General features: G+C 38.8%; 1 protein-coding gene across 2 annotated transcripts; it reads left to right on the forward strand.

Moving 5' to 3' along the window:
* Positions 1-589: 589 nt before the first annotated feature.
* On the forward strand, positions 590-13402 carry LOC120307270 (probable phospholipid-transporting ATPase VA). 2 transcript variants are annotated; one of them, XM_039341833.1, is made up of 2 exons: positions 590-2109; positions 2412-5425. In XM_039341833.1, the coding sequence occupies exons 1-2, from the start codon at positions 1673-1675 to the stop codon at positions 2548-2550; spliced, it is 576 nt and encodes a 191-aa protein (XP_039197767.1). In that variant the 5' UTR covers positions 590-1672; the 3' UTR covers positions 2551-5425. The 2 variants fall into 2 exon arrangements, with proteins under 2 accessions (XP_039197767.1, XP_039197768.1); XM_039341834.1 differs by lacking the exon at positions 2412-5425 and adding an exon at positions 12841-13402 and having other exon boundaries at positions 1015-2109.
* Positions 13403-19811: the final 6409 nt, after the last annotated feature.

Consider the following 19811-nt stretch of genomic DNA (forward strand, 5'->3'; position numbering starts at 1 on the left):
TCAGATAACATCCAGGTTCTCTAAAAAGACAAGAGATGACCAATTCTCCATTACCTATTTTCCTCTAGAAGGAGCAGTGTATGCAGAAGTAGACTTGGTTTATTTAAAATTGATTTAGATTGGACTGCTTACATCTTAATTCAACCATCTCCTTGCTCTGACCCCTCATGGATTTTGGGGGAAGACCCAGCTGACTTTTTCAAAGTCTCCATCCTATTCTAAGAGTCAGTTTGGTGTAGTGGTTAAGCACAGGACTAGAAACCAGGAGACTGTGAGTTCTAGTGCTATCATAAGCACAAAGCCAGCCATCCTTAGCCTGTCCCTCTCTTTCAGCCCTAGGAAGGAGGCAATGGCAAATCACCTCTGAAAACCTTGCCAAAGAAAACTGCAGAGAGTTGTCCACTCAGTCTGAAAATGGACAGGATTGAACAGAAAGGGAAAAAAAACCTCTCTTCCTAATGAATATAGGAAGAAAGGAGAAATCTGCTCTAATTAATTGCTCAAAACAAACCAGATTCATAATTCTAACCTTCCTCAATGCTCTTAGCAGCATCTACTTAAGTAGGGCAATTTCTCCCACCCGGTGACATTTGGGTAACAGAAACCAACCCACAATTGAATCTTTGGTTCAAATTCTTCTTGCGAAGGGGAGGAGGAGTTCCCCCGCATCCGCTTCCAGAGGCTCGTATGGTAACGAGGCTTCACACTTCTATTATCTCCTCCAAAATATCCAGCAATTCCACAAAACAACAACAAAAAAACCCCAGCTGATTGACCTGAGAATCTTCCTCCCTCTAGGATATCCTGCTAAGCGTTGTCTTCTTGTTTCAAAACCTCCTGAAACTTGTTGGTTTTGCGAGAAAAACGCCCTCCGCAAAGATGTCACCGGAATAAAAGTTTAGTTCCAACAACCACGCGTTGCGAATCGCCCATTTCTGTAAAACTGGTGTCATAAGCCCTTATATGCTACAGTCTTAAAAAAAAAAAACCTCTATCCGTTTTCTACGTTACTTAAAAAAAAAAAAAAAGCAGCTTCCTGCTCGTCCTTTCATCGCCCTAATCCTGGCGACCCACCCTTTTTGGCTTCGAGACAGTTTCTGAAGCCTTTCCCTCCCGCTTCCTTTTCCCCGCGCCGCCTGCCACGAGGGGAAGATAATTTTGTCCAACAGGCTGCCGCGGCGACTGTTTTCCTCCACTTTAAAGTAAATCCCCAACCTTCTTGGTGGTGAAGCGGAAACCGGTTAGTGGGTTGATGAGAAATGACGTGTGAAAACAAGAGTGACTTTGTACGATTCCCGCCCGCCAGACAACTGGCCAGTCATTCACTGGCCTCGCTGGTGGAAGGCAGAGGCAAAGGAGAAAGCTGGGAGGTGAGGCGCACCCGCTCATCTTGGAGCTGAAAAAAAAAAAAAAAACCCCCAAAGAAAACAAGCAAGCGTGAGAACGAGACCTTCCCAATCCGGGCAAAGTTTGTTAGAGCGGAGGTGGGGAACCCACCCGCCTCCTTCAGCTTGCGGGGAACTGTAAGGGCATGACTAAGTTCCCGAAGATGATCACATAAAGTCACGGAGGGGAAGGAGGGAGACTTTCTCCATGTGCTGGAAGCTGCCGGAGAACTTTCTAACACCGATTTCCCGTCCTTGCTGTGTGTGTGTGTTTTGGGGGAAAGGCAATGACCGAAAGCAAAGATGCGGTGGGGGACTCATCTTCTCAGGAGCAAAAGCAAGACAAAGAAAGGAAGAAGAAAAGGAGGAAGAAGAAAGATGTCAGGAAGGTGCGGATTGTAGCTTCGAACCTGTTGTCTCCCTGGCCTGAAATGGAGACCTCCAGGCAGCCAGCTAATAATAGACTGAAGACCACCAAATACACAGCAGTGTCTTTCTTGCCCAAGAATCTCTTTGAACAGTTCCATCGCTTTGCCAATGTATACTTTGTTTTCATTGCTTTACTTAATTTTGTGCCGGCTGTCAATGCCTTCCAGCCAGAGCTGGCTTTGGCCCCAGTGCTCTTCATCTTGGCAGTTACAGCAGTCAAGGACTTGTGGGAAGACTATAGCAGATACCGGTCAGACCAGGAGATCAACCATATGGAATGTTTGGTCTATTGCAGGTAATGGGATCAAGAGAATGGTGTGGAAAGTTGAAAAGTGGATCAAAATGCAGAGGATGCGGTGCTGGGTGAACAGAATGGGTTGGGAACTAAGATAAATGGGGCAGTTTTTGAAAAGTCTGTGCTGCTAGCTCTTGCTAACTGTTTACTGCTTTCCCCTTTTTGAGCAAATATAATGACCTCCAGTGACATAGTTAAGTAATGATAGATTATAAGGCATCAATGTGTTTGTTCCATTTGAAATGTATGAGTGCATTTCACTTACTTGAAAACATAATGCACAACCCCCCTTGTCTTTGCAGGGTTCCTGCTATTTCCTACCTTGATGGCTCCCTAAGTGTCATACTAAGTGTCCACCACAGATTTTGGATTCTCCATTCACCTTTTACTTTCTTCACTTTCACAAGACTACTAGAAAATTATGTTGTGCTACTATATTAATATGGTTCTCATCTAGACTGCAGCCCCTAGGTTAATTTCTTTTTTTCTGGCAATATATTTCATTTTCTTTTCACTACTTCCATCTGTACATTTCTCTGCATGGGCTTTGTTTATATGAAATCATGCCACAAAAGTTCTATTCTGTGCATCTTTTTCTCTGTGGGAGAAAAAAAAGGCCGCCTTGAGAAATTGGCTGGTGGATTTGTGGAAGATTTTTCCCTGTAGATTTGTGGGAAAGTGTAAACATGCTATATTGGCCTACCTCCTGATGGATTTTGGTTGATCAGTCATCCCAACCTTTGAATTGAAAAGCCAAAAGGCATTTTGGCTGACAGGAAAAAGCAGGACTGCTTTAAGGTGATTCAAACAGGTACTTTGTCAATCGTTTCTCTGCTGTATGCACTATGTTCAACTCTGGGTTTTGAATTTGAGGCGCTGCCTTTAATAGGACTTTGACCCAGCATAACTTATTTTATGTTCTATAAATTGCATTGAAATAGTTGGGACCATGTGATCAAAGAACCACATGGAAATCAAACTATTGAATAAACCTGCTTATAATTACCACAATGGAGTGAGATTCTGTGAATTACAATGCTTGTGCAAGTCTCACTGATTCCATGTATTAGTGAGTGCAGTCTTGCAGTGTTATATTCTTTTCCCAAAAGTAACTCCTTGACTGTCTTTTTAAATTATGTATCTTCACTCAAATTTCTTCCAATTTAATTGATATTGCTAATGCTTGTGAAATATTTTCCTGCTAATTTTAGGCATGGGAAATATATTTTTTTTCATCCAATATGAACTTAAATGTTGTTAGTGTAAACATTAAATTACCAATGAGTGGATACAATACTTAAATTACTGGAATATATGGAGCAATATAAAATCTGTTGTCAGTTAAGTTTCATGCAGTGTGAAATTATGACTGAATTCTAAAATGCCTTATTTCATTAATGCATCTTTGAGATTATTTTACAGCAAAAAGAGCTATATTTATAGTTACAGTATATAGTATTCCTCCCCTAATAATTTTAAATCTTGTTATAGTAAAGTACAGTTAAACCTTTACTGACCCAACAGAAAATGTGATAGCAAAGCATGAAATAGTTAAGTTTTTTTTTGTCTTTTTATTTCCAAGGTCTGATTTGTGTATTCATTTAATACCATCTTGTCACTTTATTATTTATAGGTGAATTGGTGAAAAGACAAACTTTATTGCCAGTTATTATATCCCTAATCTAACAAACCATGTTTGTTAGAGCATGACCACATTAGATACAGGTAGTTCTCGACTTACAACAGTTCATTTAGTGATCATTCGAAGTTACAACAGCACTGAAAATAGTGACTTGACCATTTTTCACATTTACAACCATTGCAGCATCTCCCTGGTCATGTGATCAAAATTCAGACACTTGGCAACTGAATCATATTTCTGACGGTTGCAGTCTCCTAGGGTCGGGTGATTACCTTTTGCAACCTTCTTACAAGCAAAATCAATGGGGAAGCTAGATTCACTTAACAATCTTAACAGCTGCAGTGATTCACTTGTGGCAAGAAAAGTCATAAAATGGGGCAAAGTTTACCTAATAACTGTTTTGCTTAGCAACAGAAAGTTTGAGCTCAATTGTGGTTGTAAGTCGAGGATTATCTATACTGGTCACTGGCCATAATAAAGATTGTGTTCATGTTTCCATTTGTCTTTATTTTTATGCTTATGTTAGTGGAAGATGTGTCTGGTTACAATGTCTCAGCTAAAGAGCTAAGGTTTAATTGTGCCATGCAAGCCTGCATTAAAAAACATCATTTAAAGCAGGGGTGTCAAACTCGCAATGTCACGTGACGTGTCGCGACATATCAAGACTTTTTTTTCCAATGGGGTGGGCATGGTTTCGGCATGATGCCTCTGACCCATGGGCCAGCAATTTGACACCCCTGATTTAAAGGGTAAAGCTCTCTTGTCCTATTATTTAAGTCCCCATGCTGGCTGGAGAATTCTGGAAATTGAAGTCCACACATGTTAAAGATGCTAAGGTTGAGAAACATTGATTTATCTATGCAGGCTTGAAGGGCTAAATGCCTTTTGCTTTGGGAGGAAGTCAATGCCAGAGGACTGATCTAGCAAAAATAGTCCTTAATGAAACTCGGCCACAAGTTATAGTTTCCTGTGATCTTCCTCCTTTGCGGGCCTGACTTGAGTCTGACTTCTTAACTGTTAAGATCCATTATACCTGGGCTGTCAAATATCAGTTGATATTTTTAAGACTTTTCTGTTGTGGTGCCTACCCTTTTGAATATCAGTCCTCTAGAAAATACATTGGCCCAACCTGTTGCCTTTCCCAAGGCTTTAAAGACGTGGTCTGTCATCAGGCCTGGAGGTCTGGGTGTGTATCTGAGCCTGTGCGAAGGCTGTACTAATCTGTGTTACGGTGTTTTACCTTGGTTGTGAATTATCTGTATGTTTTTTTAAATCACTGAGGTTTTTATTCTGTTTTTAATTATTGTTAACCACTCAAAGTCACGCATTTGGAATGAGCAGTCATGTAAATATTCTTTTTTGAAAAAAAATATTCAAAAATTTAAAAAATTCAGAGCAGCTTCCCTTTCTCTTTGAATTTTGATCATAAATATACATAATAAATTGAAGGTTGACAAGCTGGTTAGGCTTCCACCCCACCCCCTTGGGCTGTTTCCTTTCTGGACATTTTACTGTATGTTCTAGAAAACAGCAGGAGATATGAACACTAGAGGTGTGGTGATAGAATAATAGTATTCTGAAGTTTTATTTCTTTTAGTTATTTGGATAGGTACACGCAGGTAGTCCTCGATTTACAACCACAATAGTGCTCAGAATTTCTATTGCTAAGCAAGACAGTTGTTCAGTGAGTCATGTCTCATTTTATGACCTTTTTGCCATGGTTAAGTGAATCACTGAAATTGTTAAGAGAATCACTGAAGTTGTTAAGTGAATCTGGCATCTCCCCCATTGACTTTGGTTGTCAGACAAGGAATAGACATGGAGTGGTGGTCTTATCTCCAGATACAACAAGATACATGAATGATAAACAAGAATGGGGTATTAACAGACAAGATACAGGGTTAGATAAAATATTGCTAGGCCCGGAGAAAAAACAAAGAATATTTATAAACACTTGTTGGAGTATAAGCTATATGAGGAGCAGGTTAAAGAAACAATGGTGACATGGGCAATAGATCTAGGATATAATATAAATATGGATCAATGGCAGCAAGTATGGGAGCGAAATAACAAAATCACATTGGCAACATCATATAAAGAAAACCTGTATAAGATAGTTTACAGATGGCATCTCCCTCCGGCCAGATTAGCCAAAATATATAACGGATACTCATCTATGTGCTGGAAGTGTAAAAAAGAAAATGGTGGACATGTAGAGAAGCACAGGTGTACTGGCGTATGGTCTGGGAAGGGGCAATAGAAATGACTAGGCAAAACATTCAATACAAACCTGAAGCATTAGTATTAGGAATGCTAGAGAAAAATGTAAATAAAGAGTACACATATCTAATTATTCACGTGGTTACGGCGGCAAGGATACTATTTGCTCAAAAGTGGAAAGCAATGGAAGTACCGAGTGGGGAAGTACTAATAAAGAAAATTATGTATTGTGCAGAACTAGATAGGATAACTAAAAGATTAAAAAAATCAGGAAGAAACAGAATTTTATCGAATATGAAATAAATTTTATAGATGGAGGGGAAAAAATGGAGGTCACAGCAAAGAGATAAGTTAAGATAGAGACCAGAAATGTATAGTTGTATATAGATATATTATATGTAATTAATGTACAATATGGACTGAGATGTCAGTGAAAGACGATTTTCCATGTTCAATGTTCTTAATCCTTTTTTTTCTTTGTACTCAATAAAACCTTTTTTAAAAAAAGACTTTACTTGTCAGAAGCAACCTAAGAAAATTGCAAAAAAGAAATACCAGGATCCTGGGACTGTGTAACAATTGTAAATACAGGCTGTTGCCAATCATTTATTTATTTATTTTTATTTATGAGACTTATATACCGCTTTAAGTGCAAGCACTCTCTAAGCGGTGTACACCAGTAAGCAATGTATATATATATTTACATTGCCCCCAACAATCTGGGTCCTCATTTTACCTACCCCGGAAGGATGGAAGGCTGAGTCAACCTTGAGCTGGTGAGATTTGAACCGCTGACCTGCTGAACACAGTCAGCTAAAGTGACCTGCAGTACTGCACTCTAACTGCTGCGCCATCAAGTAACTGGCAACAGTCATAAGTGTGACTTCAGTGCCATTGTAATGATGATTAAATGAACAGTTGTAAGTTGAGGACTACTGTATTCACAAGCATTATAGCATCTGGAATCTGTAGTAGAAGCTCTATGGATATTTGCAGGGATTTGTTATTGGACAATAAAGAGTAATAAAGATTTTTTTTCTAAACTTTGTAGATGGAGGATAAAGTTTCACAGAGTGGAGCTATGAAAAATCTATTCCGCAGAATGCTGAGCTTTATTTAAAAATAGAATAATAAGTGAATTAGAAACAAGATATACTGGAAGAGCTTTAGAAGTCTTCTCAGATCTTAATCCGTATATTCGTTTATACAAATCAGATAACAGATTCTTCCTCAGTTGCTTCATCTACTTTCTGATATTCTTTGGTGTGCCAGCAGTTAATACAAATTATGTTGAATTTGACCAGAAATGTGAGATAGTGATAAAGTTGTGAAAAGGAGGATAACTTGCTGTCAGATCTTTTTTTGTTATTGAGAAAAAAATAATCCATCCTTTGAATTTTGAAAATTTGGATAGTATAACAAACCACAGTGTTGTAAGTATCACTATAGGAGCAGTAATAGGTTTGGAATTGTGGCCGAAGACTGTAATATCAACATATTTGTGTAACAAGGTGCACAACTTTTCATAATTTCTTCTTCCAATGTGATGTATACCTCTATCTAGCAGTGTGAAACAGGTTCCATGTTTAATGATACAAGTTGGAATCCAACTAAGTACAGGCAGTCCTCAACTTACAATAGTTCATTTAGTGACCATTCAAAATTACAACGGCACTGAAAAAAGTGACTTATGACAGGTTTTCACACTTATGACTGTTGCAGCATCCCCATAGTCACAGGATCAAAATTCAGATACTTGGCAATTGACTCATATTTATGATGGTTGCAGTGTCCTGGGGTCATGTGATTGCCTTTTACAACCTTCTGACAAGCAAAGTCAAGGGGGAAGCCAAATTCACTTAACAACCATGTTACTAACTTAACAACTGCAGTGATTCATTTAACAACTGTGGCAAGAAAAGTGGTAAAATGGAGCAAAACTCACTTAAGAACTGTCTTGCTTGCTAAACTTTTCGTTGGATGGCTCACCTCTGGCCTTTGCAGTGCTTCTAAAAATTTGTAATTAGTAACTGCTATGTGACATTCATATAGAATAATTTTCAATTTGCAAGCCTGTCTATCAAATGAGTGCTGCTCTGAGTGAACACCTATAACATCAAGGAAAGGTTATTGCATAGGATAGGGATCAGCACAAGGAAAGTCCTTCACCTAGTTCATACCCCATGATATAAACTTAGAATTAGAATATGGGTGATTGAAACCATATTCCATGTATTGAGGTAGTGTAATTTTTATAGACATAAATGGAGTCCTTTTTATTTTACCTGTTTTGTAACTGTGTCCAGGACAAAATCTTTTTACATTCTGATTCTAAAACTAGCATTATCAGCTCTGTGACTAAGTTCTTTGTTACTGACATTAAAACATGCACTCAAATAATGTATCTCTGAATATTGTTTTTATTTGATGTTATTTTTTTGTCCTGTCTTTAATCAGAACAGTAAATATGTATGTGTGTGTGATACATGAGTGTGTAAATACTGTCATATCTCTGAACATTTCAAACAAGTAGAGACTCAGAATGCATTATATGTTTATATCCCATAAGCTCCAGAATCAATTTATAAACCAGAGATATGGTCTTTGGTTTGTGAAGAAGAGTTTTAAGTGAGCCAAGTCTTCCTTTTATTGATTTTTGAAATTAATGTTTTATTAATTTGTGATAGAGGATTCAGAGTCTCTTGGATTCATTGGTTTTTGCATTCTAGTATATCCATTTAAATGTGGTGACTGAACTTATTGTCTGAAGGGGATGACAATAGCAGTGCTGGTTCTTCAGCCTGGTGTCCCTTGTGAATATTACTCTCATTGGAGATCTTCCTTGGTCACATGCCAAGCTCCATATTCCAACTGTGCAATGTACCGAGGGATCAATCTCTTATTTGTATGAACAGTTCTATGTTTCACATAGAACATTTGAAAAAAAAATAATGATGCACGTTTGCAGGCTGGTGTTTTATTTTAAAAAGATCCATTTGTTTAGGGGGAAAAAACAGCTGAAATATGAATTCAGGTAATGGAGAGTCTCAGAAATGATTGGGGTCGATGTCACCATATTTTCTTATGGTTGAAAGTTGTTTTGAGTTGGCTGCACCTTCTATGGAAGGCATTGTACATGAGTGTCAGTAATCTATTTCCAAACTGGCAAACATGTTTACATTCCCCAAATGTTGGGTAACTGCCACGTAAACTATCCAATATGCACAGCAACAAATATGGAGATTTTTTTAACCATAATGCTAATGGCTGCTCTGCATTTTTAGGACTTGTAGAATATTGTCAGTGATGCTAGGGTCACCATAGCTGTTTAATGCAGTTATTGCAAAAAGAGATCCTACTGCTAAAATTAACAATTATTTCTACACATAAGCAGCCATGGTGGTGCAGTGATTAGAATGCAGAATTGCATGCTAATTCTGCCGACTGCCAGCAGTTTGATTCTCACTGGCTCAAGGTTGACTCAGCCTTCCATCCTTCCAAATCAGCATATTGATTCTGTAAACCACTTAAAGGCTGTAAAGCACTATGAAGCAATATATAAATCTAAGTGTTATTGCTATTGCAAATATATCTCTAGCCTAGTTTTCCCCCATTTTTTTTCTCTGAACATCTAGATTTGCATTTACAACTACGGACAAATGTACAACTACAGACGAATTTTTAAAAATTCTTTCAACTTAAAAAAAGAGAGCTGGCTCTTGTTTTAGATGGAATGAATCAGTTGCCTAAAGCAATGGGTGTGGCAGGGTAGAGGTTAACAGTGAAGATTTAGATGACAAAGGTCTGTGTTGTTTTTCTGGTCCCTCAAAAGCTTAGATGCAGTCTTCAGAGCCCTCCCAGTTGTTGACAGAATTTTAATGACCATATGGGATAATTATGTAATCTTTTTAATAACCAAATGGGGAATATTATTTTCAAATAATACTATTTAATTTAAATTGAATTAAATAACAAATTAAGCATAAATAAATGTATATGCTTCTCAAAGGCCAGCTCCCAGTCCATTTTGCTCCAGGAAGAAAGTTACTGTAGGTTAAATTTTGACACTTTAACTTTCTCTTCTGTTTGTATCATTGCCTATCTGTTGTGTTTGTCTGGGTATAGAGCTAATCGTTTAAATCCATTGCTCCAGCATTCTTGATGGAAGAATTTTATGATAGACTTATATGGTGTAAAGCTAACAATATAACTACAGACAATGACTGTTGCTAAAAAGGACTCTACTTGCTGCAAAGGCACTAGTTCTATAATTAGTTACCTAGATTATAAGTGTGGAGTAAATCTGTTTGGTCAATTATATGTTCTGTGTTTATGACTGTCTGTGGCTAGTTGTGTTGTTGTTTCTTTACACTGCTTATGAAATATGTGGACATTAGGGTGTTTTTCCAAGTTGTTAGGGCAGTGATCAGATAGAGGTCTGGGCAATTGATTCTTTTGGATCCAGAGATAATAAGCATACCAGTAAATAAAGGATTTTATTTTATTTTATTATTTATTATTAGCTCAGGCAAAAGATTTAAAAACATAAAAAGCAAACATATGAAGCAGAATGATACCCAAATTTCTTACAAGCTGCCAGGAGTTCCTTAATAATGACAGCAAAGATACCTGAAGTGTGGCTAGTTTCCACAATACCCTATGCTAGGTTTTGTGTGGAAGCTCCCAACAAATAACAACATCCCCAAGATATTTATCAAAACCTGGCACCATGACTTCATGGCCCTGATTTGTTCATGGACTGGAAAATCTGACCATAACTGGGTGACACATGACTTGGGATGAGAATTGAAAATATGCTCCCCCTCCCTCTTCAGTAACCAAGTAGGTTAGCTCACAATGAACTCTAAACTTTTAGACTTTTCTGAATGTGAAGGAGAAATCAAAAGGTGCCACTAAACATTGAAATAACAGTGGTCTTCCACAATGCCACTACATAGCAATCATTTGGTATTTTTCTACATAATGGCCAGAAGAAGCTAATCTTGCTAGTGAGCCATGCCAAAAACCTTGCCAGACTATTAAAAGCAGGTGATCACAGAACTAGTGGATACTTTGATATTTAGAACATTTTGTGGAAGTATGTATTTTAAATAGAAGTATGGACACTTCTCTGAAGCTCTTAGTTGAGTAATTTAGAAGCTGTTGAATGGTGTTTCCTTACTTTTATTTTGTTGGGGATTTTTTTGCACTTAAAAGAGGAACATATGAACTGTTTAAAAAATATATTTAAACTCTTAACATTTATAAAATTGAATGTCTTCTAAAGGATCTATCATCTTTATTGCTGTTTTGATACTTCCTTATTATAATTTATAGTTGATTTTTTGATTGATTAAATCTTATTGCCTCCAGATTTCAAACTGAAATGTAATCTTACCACCTTAGATGTTGAAATAGAATCAAATTGAGTCAATTTGGATATGTTGAATAATTTTTTTTGTATATAAAGTGTTGTCTTTTGATTCACTCACAGAATTCTGGGTTTGTATGTAATAGTAACAATGATTTTGCTGTCTCTAATTTTTTAAGCATTGTAAGCTGGGTAAATGGACTGTGCCACTTTTTAAAATGGAAAATGTGATCATAATAATAAAAAAGAAAGTTTTGTGATAGTTTCTAGAGCAGGAGTGTCAAACTGGTGGCCCGCGAGCTGGTTTCATCATACCAAAGCTGCACCCACCCCATTGCCGGCAATGCAAAAAAAGTTGCAATATGTAGTGACATGTCATGTGATGTGGCGAGTTTGACACCCATGTTCTAGAGACTCAGATAAAGAACATAAAGTTTATTTAAAACATAGAACAGCCCTCACTTGTTTCATCCAGCTATCTGAAATATCTTGTTATCTGAGCACATTAAGTGACCTACACATAATCCTGAATTTGAATAACCTCTGTGTAAATAGCATTTTGGTTAACTGAAGTTCTGATAGTATCAAAATATCTTGGTTGCCCTGTCAGAATTTTTATTGATTTACTGTATATGCCACTCATCTCATGGTTGAAATGGTTCTGGATGGCTTTCCGAATAATAAAATGATTTTATTTTATTATTAAAATTAAACAATTAAAATTAGTAAGAATTAAGTAGAGATTAAAAATTAAGGGGTGGAGTCTTCTCTCTTATCCCATCAACCATCTTCAGCATAGAGTGTCCCCATTGGGGGCCCAAACTAACTGGCAAAGTCACATTTTAAGACTCTTCTAGAAAGCCAAGAGGATGGGGAAAGACTTTACCACCACTGGCATGATATTCCATAGGGCTTTTTTCCTGAATCATGCCATCCAAAATTTCTTGACAAACAGGGTCCGCAGCAAGCCCCTTCTACTGGAACAAGTCGGACAAGCTAATCCCATTGGACCAATTGCTTGATACACCATGATGCTTCCTATTGGGTTTTTTTTCCCCCAACAAATTTCATTACTTTTAAGGCTTAGATTAGAACATATTATATTTGCATGCAGGTGTAACTGCTAGGAAATTTAAATTTAACACACGATTCATAAACCAAAAAAAGGAGGCAATTACAGTCAGATAGGCGAATAGGATTAGGCCCAAAGCCAATAGTTTTTTCTAGGATTCCTTTTACAGCCCACATTATATCCTACCACCCAAACCCAGTTATCTCTCACCATTATTTCTGATAATTGGAGAACATCCATTGAAATTCCAGGAACACTTTGTAGTGGATTCTTGCTAGTGTTTGTAGGTATTCCTTAATGCATTAGAACCTCGAGAGGTGATTTTTTTTCATCTCTCACTTTTTCCTGCTGTGAAAGGCATAATTTGAAAGTGTCTTGATCCTTGAGGCTCTTTTCATCTCTTTCTCTCTCTCTTTTCCCCTTTAGATAAAACATGGAATGAATGAAACATTGAAAAGGGCTTCTTCAAGATAACTACCAGTTCCTTGATATAATATCTTCCATGAGGGGAGAAAGGAGGAAGGATTATGAGAGAAGTGGGCTTCTACCAAGGATTGGTTTTAACAGGCTTCTCTGAAATTCTCAGCATGAGCTATAGCATCCCTGCTTATGCATAAATATTTCCAGTGAAGCAGTATCCATCATATCCCAAGACAGCTTATGTAGCCATTTATAGCTGAGAGAGCAAAAGGTAACTCCCAAGAGAGGGAAAATGCCTTTTCCCTCAATGTTCTAATTAGGTGTGAACATGAATAAAATAAAAAAATAGTCCAACAAGATTAAAGGTATTAAAGGTTTATAAAGGTATTCTTTACCAACTCTACTAGTATAAATTCATTGGTTTTTTGTGAAGGATCTAGATGTGTCTTCAAATAAAAGGATAAAAATCCATTGTTAACCAGACCATCTTATTTGTCTCTTGAGAAACCTATATGCGGGTCAAGAAGCAACATTGAGAACTGGACACGGAACCACTGATTGCTTCAAAATTGGGAAAGGAGTCCAGCAAGGCTGTATTCTGTCGCCCTGCCTATTTAACCTATATGCAGAGCACATCATGAGAATATAGGGCTAGATGAATCAAAAGTTGGAATTAAGATTGCCAGGAGAAATATCAACAACCTAAGATATGCAGATGATACCACTCTAATGGCAGAAAGTGAAGTGGAACTAAAGAGCCTCTTGATGCGGGTGAAGAAGGAGAGTGCAAAAGTTGGCTTGAAACTCAACAAATTGCCAACATACGCTGGATCATGGAGAAAGTTAGGGAGTTCCAGAAAAACATCTACTTCTGCTTCATTGACTATGCTAAAGCCTTTGATTGTGTGGTTCACAACAAATTGTGGCAAGTTCTTAAAGAGATGGGAGTACCAGACCATCTTATTTGTCTCTTGCAGGTCAAGAAGCAACAGTGAGAACTGGACATGGAACCACTGATTGGTTCAAAATTGGGAAAGGAGTCCAGCAAGGCTGTATTCTGTCTATTTAACTTATATGCAGAGCATATCATGAGAAAGATAGGGTTAGATGAATCAAAAGTTGGAATTAAGATTGCCGGGAGAAATATCAACAACCTACAGATGATACCATACTAGTGGCAGAAAGTAAAGAGAACCTAAAGAGGCTCTTGATGTGGGTGAAGAAGGAGAGTGCAAAAGTTGGCTTGAAACTCAACATTAAGAAAACCAAGATCATGGCATCCGGCCCTCTCAATTCCTGGCAAATAGATGGGGAAGAAATGGAGGTAGTGACAGATTTTTATCTTCCTGGGCTCCAAGATCACCACAGATGGGGACTGCAACCAAGAAATTAAAAAACGCTTGCTCCTGGGGAGGAAAGCTGTGGCAAATCTAGACAGCATACTAAAAAGCAGAGATATCACCCTGCCAAGAAAAGTATGTATAGTCAAGGCCACAGTTTTCCCAGTTGCAATGTATGGCTGTAAAAGTTGGACCATAAGAAAGGCTGAATGCAAAAGAATTGAGGCCTTTGAACTATGGTGCTGGAGAAGACTCCTGCGAGTCCCCTGGTCTGCAAGGCGATCAAAGTGGTCAGTCCTAATGAGGAGAAAGGATTCACTGGAGAAGAGCCTAATACTGGGAAAGATTGACAGCAATAGAAGAAGGGGACGACAGAGAATGAAGTGGCTGGCTGGAGTCACTGAAGCAGTAGGCGTGAGCTTAAATGGACTTCAGAAGATGGTAGAGGACAAGAAGGCCTGGAGGAACGTTGTCCATGTGGTCACGATGGGTCGGACATGACTTCGCAACTAACAACAACAACAAAGAGATGCAAAGAAACTAGCTGTGAAACTGATTGTTATAATTAAGTTGAATATCCCCTGGACTGCATCACATTTTGACAGGTGTGCACATCCTTGCAGCCATTAAGCTAATTCCTGGGCCTATAAAATCAAAAAGCATTCTAAGATACCTAGCAAACCACAAATAGTAATCTGGGTTTAGATTTAAGCAGATCATGTGTTGAACATGCCTGCATTTTGAAATCTAAATTTCCTACCAAAGATTTATTTGTTTTAGAATTTACAAGTGGAAAATGGCTTTCAATGTGTTGCTCAAGAGCATCATGTAGAACAATTGTGCTTCATAGTATTGATAAATAATGTACATACAATATTAATCTGTGCACTTAACACAATATAAAATAGATCAAATCATTTACATACACATACAGTTTCTTAAAAAATACCAATTCTGATTTAGAAGAAAAAGATCTTGAACTTCTGGCTAAGATTAAGCATGTGTTTGATCAGAGGTTTGAGCTGGAGCAGATATATAAGGCAGACAGTTTTAATGCCTTCTTGCAAAGACACTACATCAATACTGTATAAAATGTAGTGAGGGATGCTTTTTTGGGTATAACTTTTGATGTTGATGGTTTTTTGCACTGAAAATACATTAATCAGAACTTTTGAGCTGGAGCAAACCTGCTGGCCTTTCTGCTCTTCTTCTGTTTTTTAAAAAATAATATAGGTATTGCTGCAGCATCAGTTCAGATGGGCTAAAACCAGGCAAGAGTATCACAATGACAGTACCATGAAAGATGATGCAATACAGCAGCAATAGCAGTTGAAACAAGGGCAACAGATGTTATTACTTTGCAGCTTCCATTTTCCTTTCTTTTCAAAGACTTTTCTTGGCCTTTGCACTTGGAGGCTATTCACAAGTGTGACTTTTGTGAATTGGCTATATTTCGGGGTAGCTGAAGCTTGGCAGGGCACTCTGGTCTTTTATCATTTATTATTCTTCCACTGACTGGCTTCAGAAGACATCAGAGTGGGCCCTGCCAGGAGTCTGGCAGATCCTAGGATGCCAGTTGCTGATGTCAAACCTGAGCAAGAGTACACAATATGTTCTGGGTTTGCAATATTGAGTGTTCTAAGCTTGGGACGATATTCCTGTGTTTTGAGTGTTTTGCCTACATTCGAACCAAAATGATATGTAATATCCTAAATTCATGACTTGCTAATTTTTTAAATTGTAGTTGATTAATGTGCTGCTATATTTGCTAAATTTGGGAAGGCTGACTCTGACAAATGTAAAAGCACATGAAGTGCTCCTTACATCCTTGGTGTTTTCTCCTGGATGTAATTTGCCCATGTTGCTTGGATTGTATTTTAAGAGGTGTTGCAAGAAGACCAGTTCATAATATAAATAAGGTGCAGGATATTCATATGTGTCAACAAATTGCCTCTGTCAAGCATATTGGCAGAAAAAAGGTACCTTTTTGTATTGTGCCTTGCTAAGGTTAATAGATTCTGTTGTTTGCTTGTGGGGTATTTAAAAAAAATAAATTCTCTCAAATTCTGTCTGTTTATTGTAATTCTTATACTACTTTGGAGTTAACACAGGAACAAATGAGGAAGTTGAAGCTTGGCTTAAATTTCTAATATTCCCTATCAGGGGAAAAAAAAGACTTTTAAAGTTCTTATTTTGTTGAATGTAGCTATGTCTGTTTATTCTATTGGTATACAGGTAGTCCTTGACTTACGACCATAACTGACCCCAAAATTTATGTTTCTAAGCAAGGAAGTTGTTGTGAGTCATGCCCCATTTTATGACCTTTGATAAATAAATAGAATTTGTCCATGAAGTTTATTCATTTTCGCTTATCAAATTGAAACATACAGTAATGGTTTATGAACTTCCTGGAAGATGAGGTATTTTTTTTTCTTTGAGATAAAATATTAAATCTCACATGGAGGAACAGGCATGTTGCTGGATGACTGTTACTTTATAGCAGCCAGGCTCAATCTGGGGCCATTAAACTGATATGGAATCTTGTAAGAATGAGGCTGTTTTCTAAATCATATGGTTGATCAATGAACTTTTAGTTATTGACTCAGTAATTTAATAGCAACTGGAAATGGAATAAATTGTCAATAGGGCAGGGAAAAATTTTACTGAAAGAACACCAATTTTGTTTGAGAATGTCAAGCCATCATCTTTGCTAGTTTCAGTTACTCTTTGTCTGATAACTATATCTCTCCATTGCTGTTAACTCTGCCTTTGCTATGTGGTTTTCTTACAATATTTTAGTATTCCTTTATCCAAATATCAACAGCCCATACTGATTTTTTTAATTGAAATCAATGGAATGCCAGATTTCCATGGGGTTTTACAGTTGAGACATCTTTTGCAGTTGTGAATCTTCAGGAAGGGGAATTAAACTTATTTTCCTAAATAATTTTCCCAATTTAATTTTCACATTCAGTCTTAAATAACTCCAGTCATGTTGGGGAAACAAAATGCACATTGTATGTCCTTGGATTTTTTTTTCCAGTAGAGCAAATTATTTTTGTTTTGTTTCCTTTGGGAAATAGGTGTTTTAGATCTCATTGTAAGAGGAACAGCATAGGCTGAAAGGATCTTTCCGTTGCTGCTATTCAGATAAACATTGTCACACTGTTTCAGATTTCCTTTTCTCTAACTACAGACCAACACAGAAGCATGCATACACAAGCACATAGATATGCATGCATTTGCATTCTGCTAGCATTTATTGATTCATGTGTCTCTGGGGTGCGAAGGCTCACACATTGTTCTCCTGGACACTCTATTTTTCGGTTTTCTGAGCTGACAAATAAGTACTATCACTTTAATTTCTGAGACATTACGTTTTTATCAACTTTATGTGAAGCAGTAACATGTGAACCTCCAAGGAATAATACTGTAAAAAAAGGACCAGGAAGTAAAAATCTTTAAATATGTTTACCTTTGTCCAACATGATACTTTGTAACTATATAGAAATATATTATTCAGGCTCTAGATTCAAAGCACTCCTGAGAGATTTGAACATTGGATGTTTCCCAACAAAATACAGTTCAGTGCTGAATAGTTCTATGCTGAAGTAGGAAAATTGAAACATTATTTAATTCATTTATACCCTGCCTTTATTATTTTTACAAATAACTCAAGGCAACAAACATATCAACACACCTTCCTCCTCACAACAGCAACCGTGTGATTGTAGGTTAGTCTGATAGAGACTAACTGGCACAAAGTCACCCAGATGGCTTTTATGGCTAAGGTGGGACTTGAACTCACAGTCTCCTGCTTTCTAGCCTGGTGTCTTAATCACTACACTGTATAACAGACATGTCAAACACAAGGCCCGGGGCCCGGATATGGCCTGTGAAGTGGTTTCATGTGGCCCACAAAGCCATCCTGGAAACAGTGAGGGAACGGCTCCCTCTGCCTTGGCCCTGGCCCTGACCAGCCGGGAGCCAATGTACAATTTTGTGGTGGCCATCTATGCTGAAATGCATTCAGTCTTAGCTCCACAAGGCCATCTGGAAACAGCGAGGAACCAGCCCCTGCCGTGTCGGCCCTGCCCCCTGCGCATGCTGGGAGGTGTCACCCTTTGTGAGGAATGAAGAAATGCATCATCGCCTGGAAGTGGCCAGCAAATGGCCCTCGCCTACTTCACCTATCCGGCTTGATGGGCTCCGGGGGAGGGGTTTCAGCAGGCAGCGGGGCACTCTCCTCACAGCGCCAAGAGACTGAGCTGGGTGGCGCAAATCCAAAAAGAAGCACAATGCTGCCCAGCCCCCAGCCTGCCCTGTTTCGACAGGCAGCGGGGTGCTCTCCCAGTGCCGAGAGGTTGAGCTGGGTGGCGCGAATCCACAAAAAAGTGTGAGGCCACCCAGCTTCCAGTCTGCCCAATTTCAGCAGGCAACAAGGTGCAAAGCTGATGAGTTTGCACCGCCCGGCTCAACCTCTCGGTGCTGTGAGAAAAGCACCCCACTGCCTGTCGAGACCGGCAGGCTGGGGGCTGGGCGGCATTGCGCAGGTAATGTTGACTATCATGCTGCTCATGGCATTCCCTCCCCCAGAGCCCACCAAGCCAGATATATGAAGTAGGTGAGGGCCATGTGTTGGCTACTTCCAGGTGATGGTGCATTTTCTTCATTCCTCACGAAGAGTGACACCTCCCCAGCTGCATTTCTTGCCTGGGCATTTGACCTCTGCTGCCCAGGGCTCCGGGCAGCCCGCTCCATCATCCAGCCCCCCCCGCATGGCCTGAGAGGAACAGTGAGGCTCCTCCAGTGGACCATGTCTTGCCACTTGCCCTGGTCCTACCCCCTTCTGCCAGAGACCCTCAGATCTATCCCACTCCTGCCCAGGCCCCCACAAGCACCTTTGACGTGAACAATGTAGATCTGGCCATGCCCACCCAGTAGGCCATATCTACTTCATCTACACCCACCCAGTAGGCTCCACCCACCCTGGCCACACCCACCCAGCCCTCCAAGGGCAACCACAATGCTGATGCGGCCCTCAATGAAATTGAGTTTGACACTCCTGCTGTATAATGTCAAGATATGTAGTAACTGGCTTAGCAGCAGTTCTTCTGAGCAGAATCTGGATGCCCTGATAGATTAAATGTGAGCAACAGGTGCCAAAAAAGGTCAATGCAATCTTGTATTGCATCATCAGAAGTATAATGCCAAGATCAGAGGAAGTGATAATCCTGCTCTACACTGCAGGTCAGACTTCACCTGGAATACCGTGTCCAGTTTTGGTTGCTACATTGCAAGACAGATGCTGAAGAACTAAAACGTGTGTGGAGAAAACCAACAAAGATGATTAAGGGCATCAGAATGTAAAATAAACGTTAATAAATGTGTTATTCTGTCTATTTTCTATTTCAGGGTATAGATTTTAAAAAGCCAGGGATCTTCCAATAATAGCAACAGTGTTATCCTTAGTGTATGATCAAAAATACAAATGTGGCTGTCACAAGAGTACAAAGGTTGTGGGTATGTTTTGTGGGTGGGTATGTTAAGAAAGCCAAGAATACCTTTTAAATTGTGTTTTACATCAGAACAGAAGTTAGTAGAAAGAAGTGGTTTTCCCATCTGCCTCTTCCCTTC

The sequence above is a fragment of the Crotalus tigris genome, unplaced genomic scaffold (assembly GCF_016545835.1).
Source record: "Crotalus tigris isolate CLP2741 ecotype Arizona unplaced genomic scaffold, ASM1654583v1 scf7180000017772.1543713, whole genome shotgun sequence".
Classification (NCBI taxonomy): Eukaryota; Metazoa; Chordata; class Lepidosauria; order Squamata; family Viperidae; genus Crotalus; species Crotalus tigris.

What these genes read in the sequence shown, in the direction of transcription:
- LOC120307270 (XM_039341833.1), top strand. Translation starts at nt 1,673, where the DNA reads ATGACCGAAAGCAAAGATGCGGTGGGGGACTCATCTTCTCAGGAGCAA. An exon ending in GAATGTTTGGTCTATTGCAG is followed by an intron (nt 2,110 to 2,411) that starts GTAATGGGATCA and finishes TTGTCTTTGCAG; the next exon opens with GGTTCCTGCTATTTCCTACC.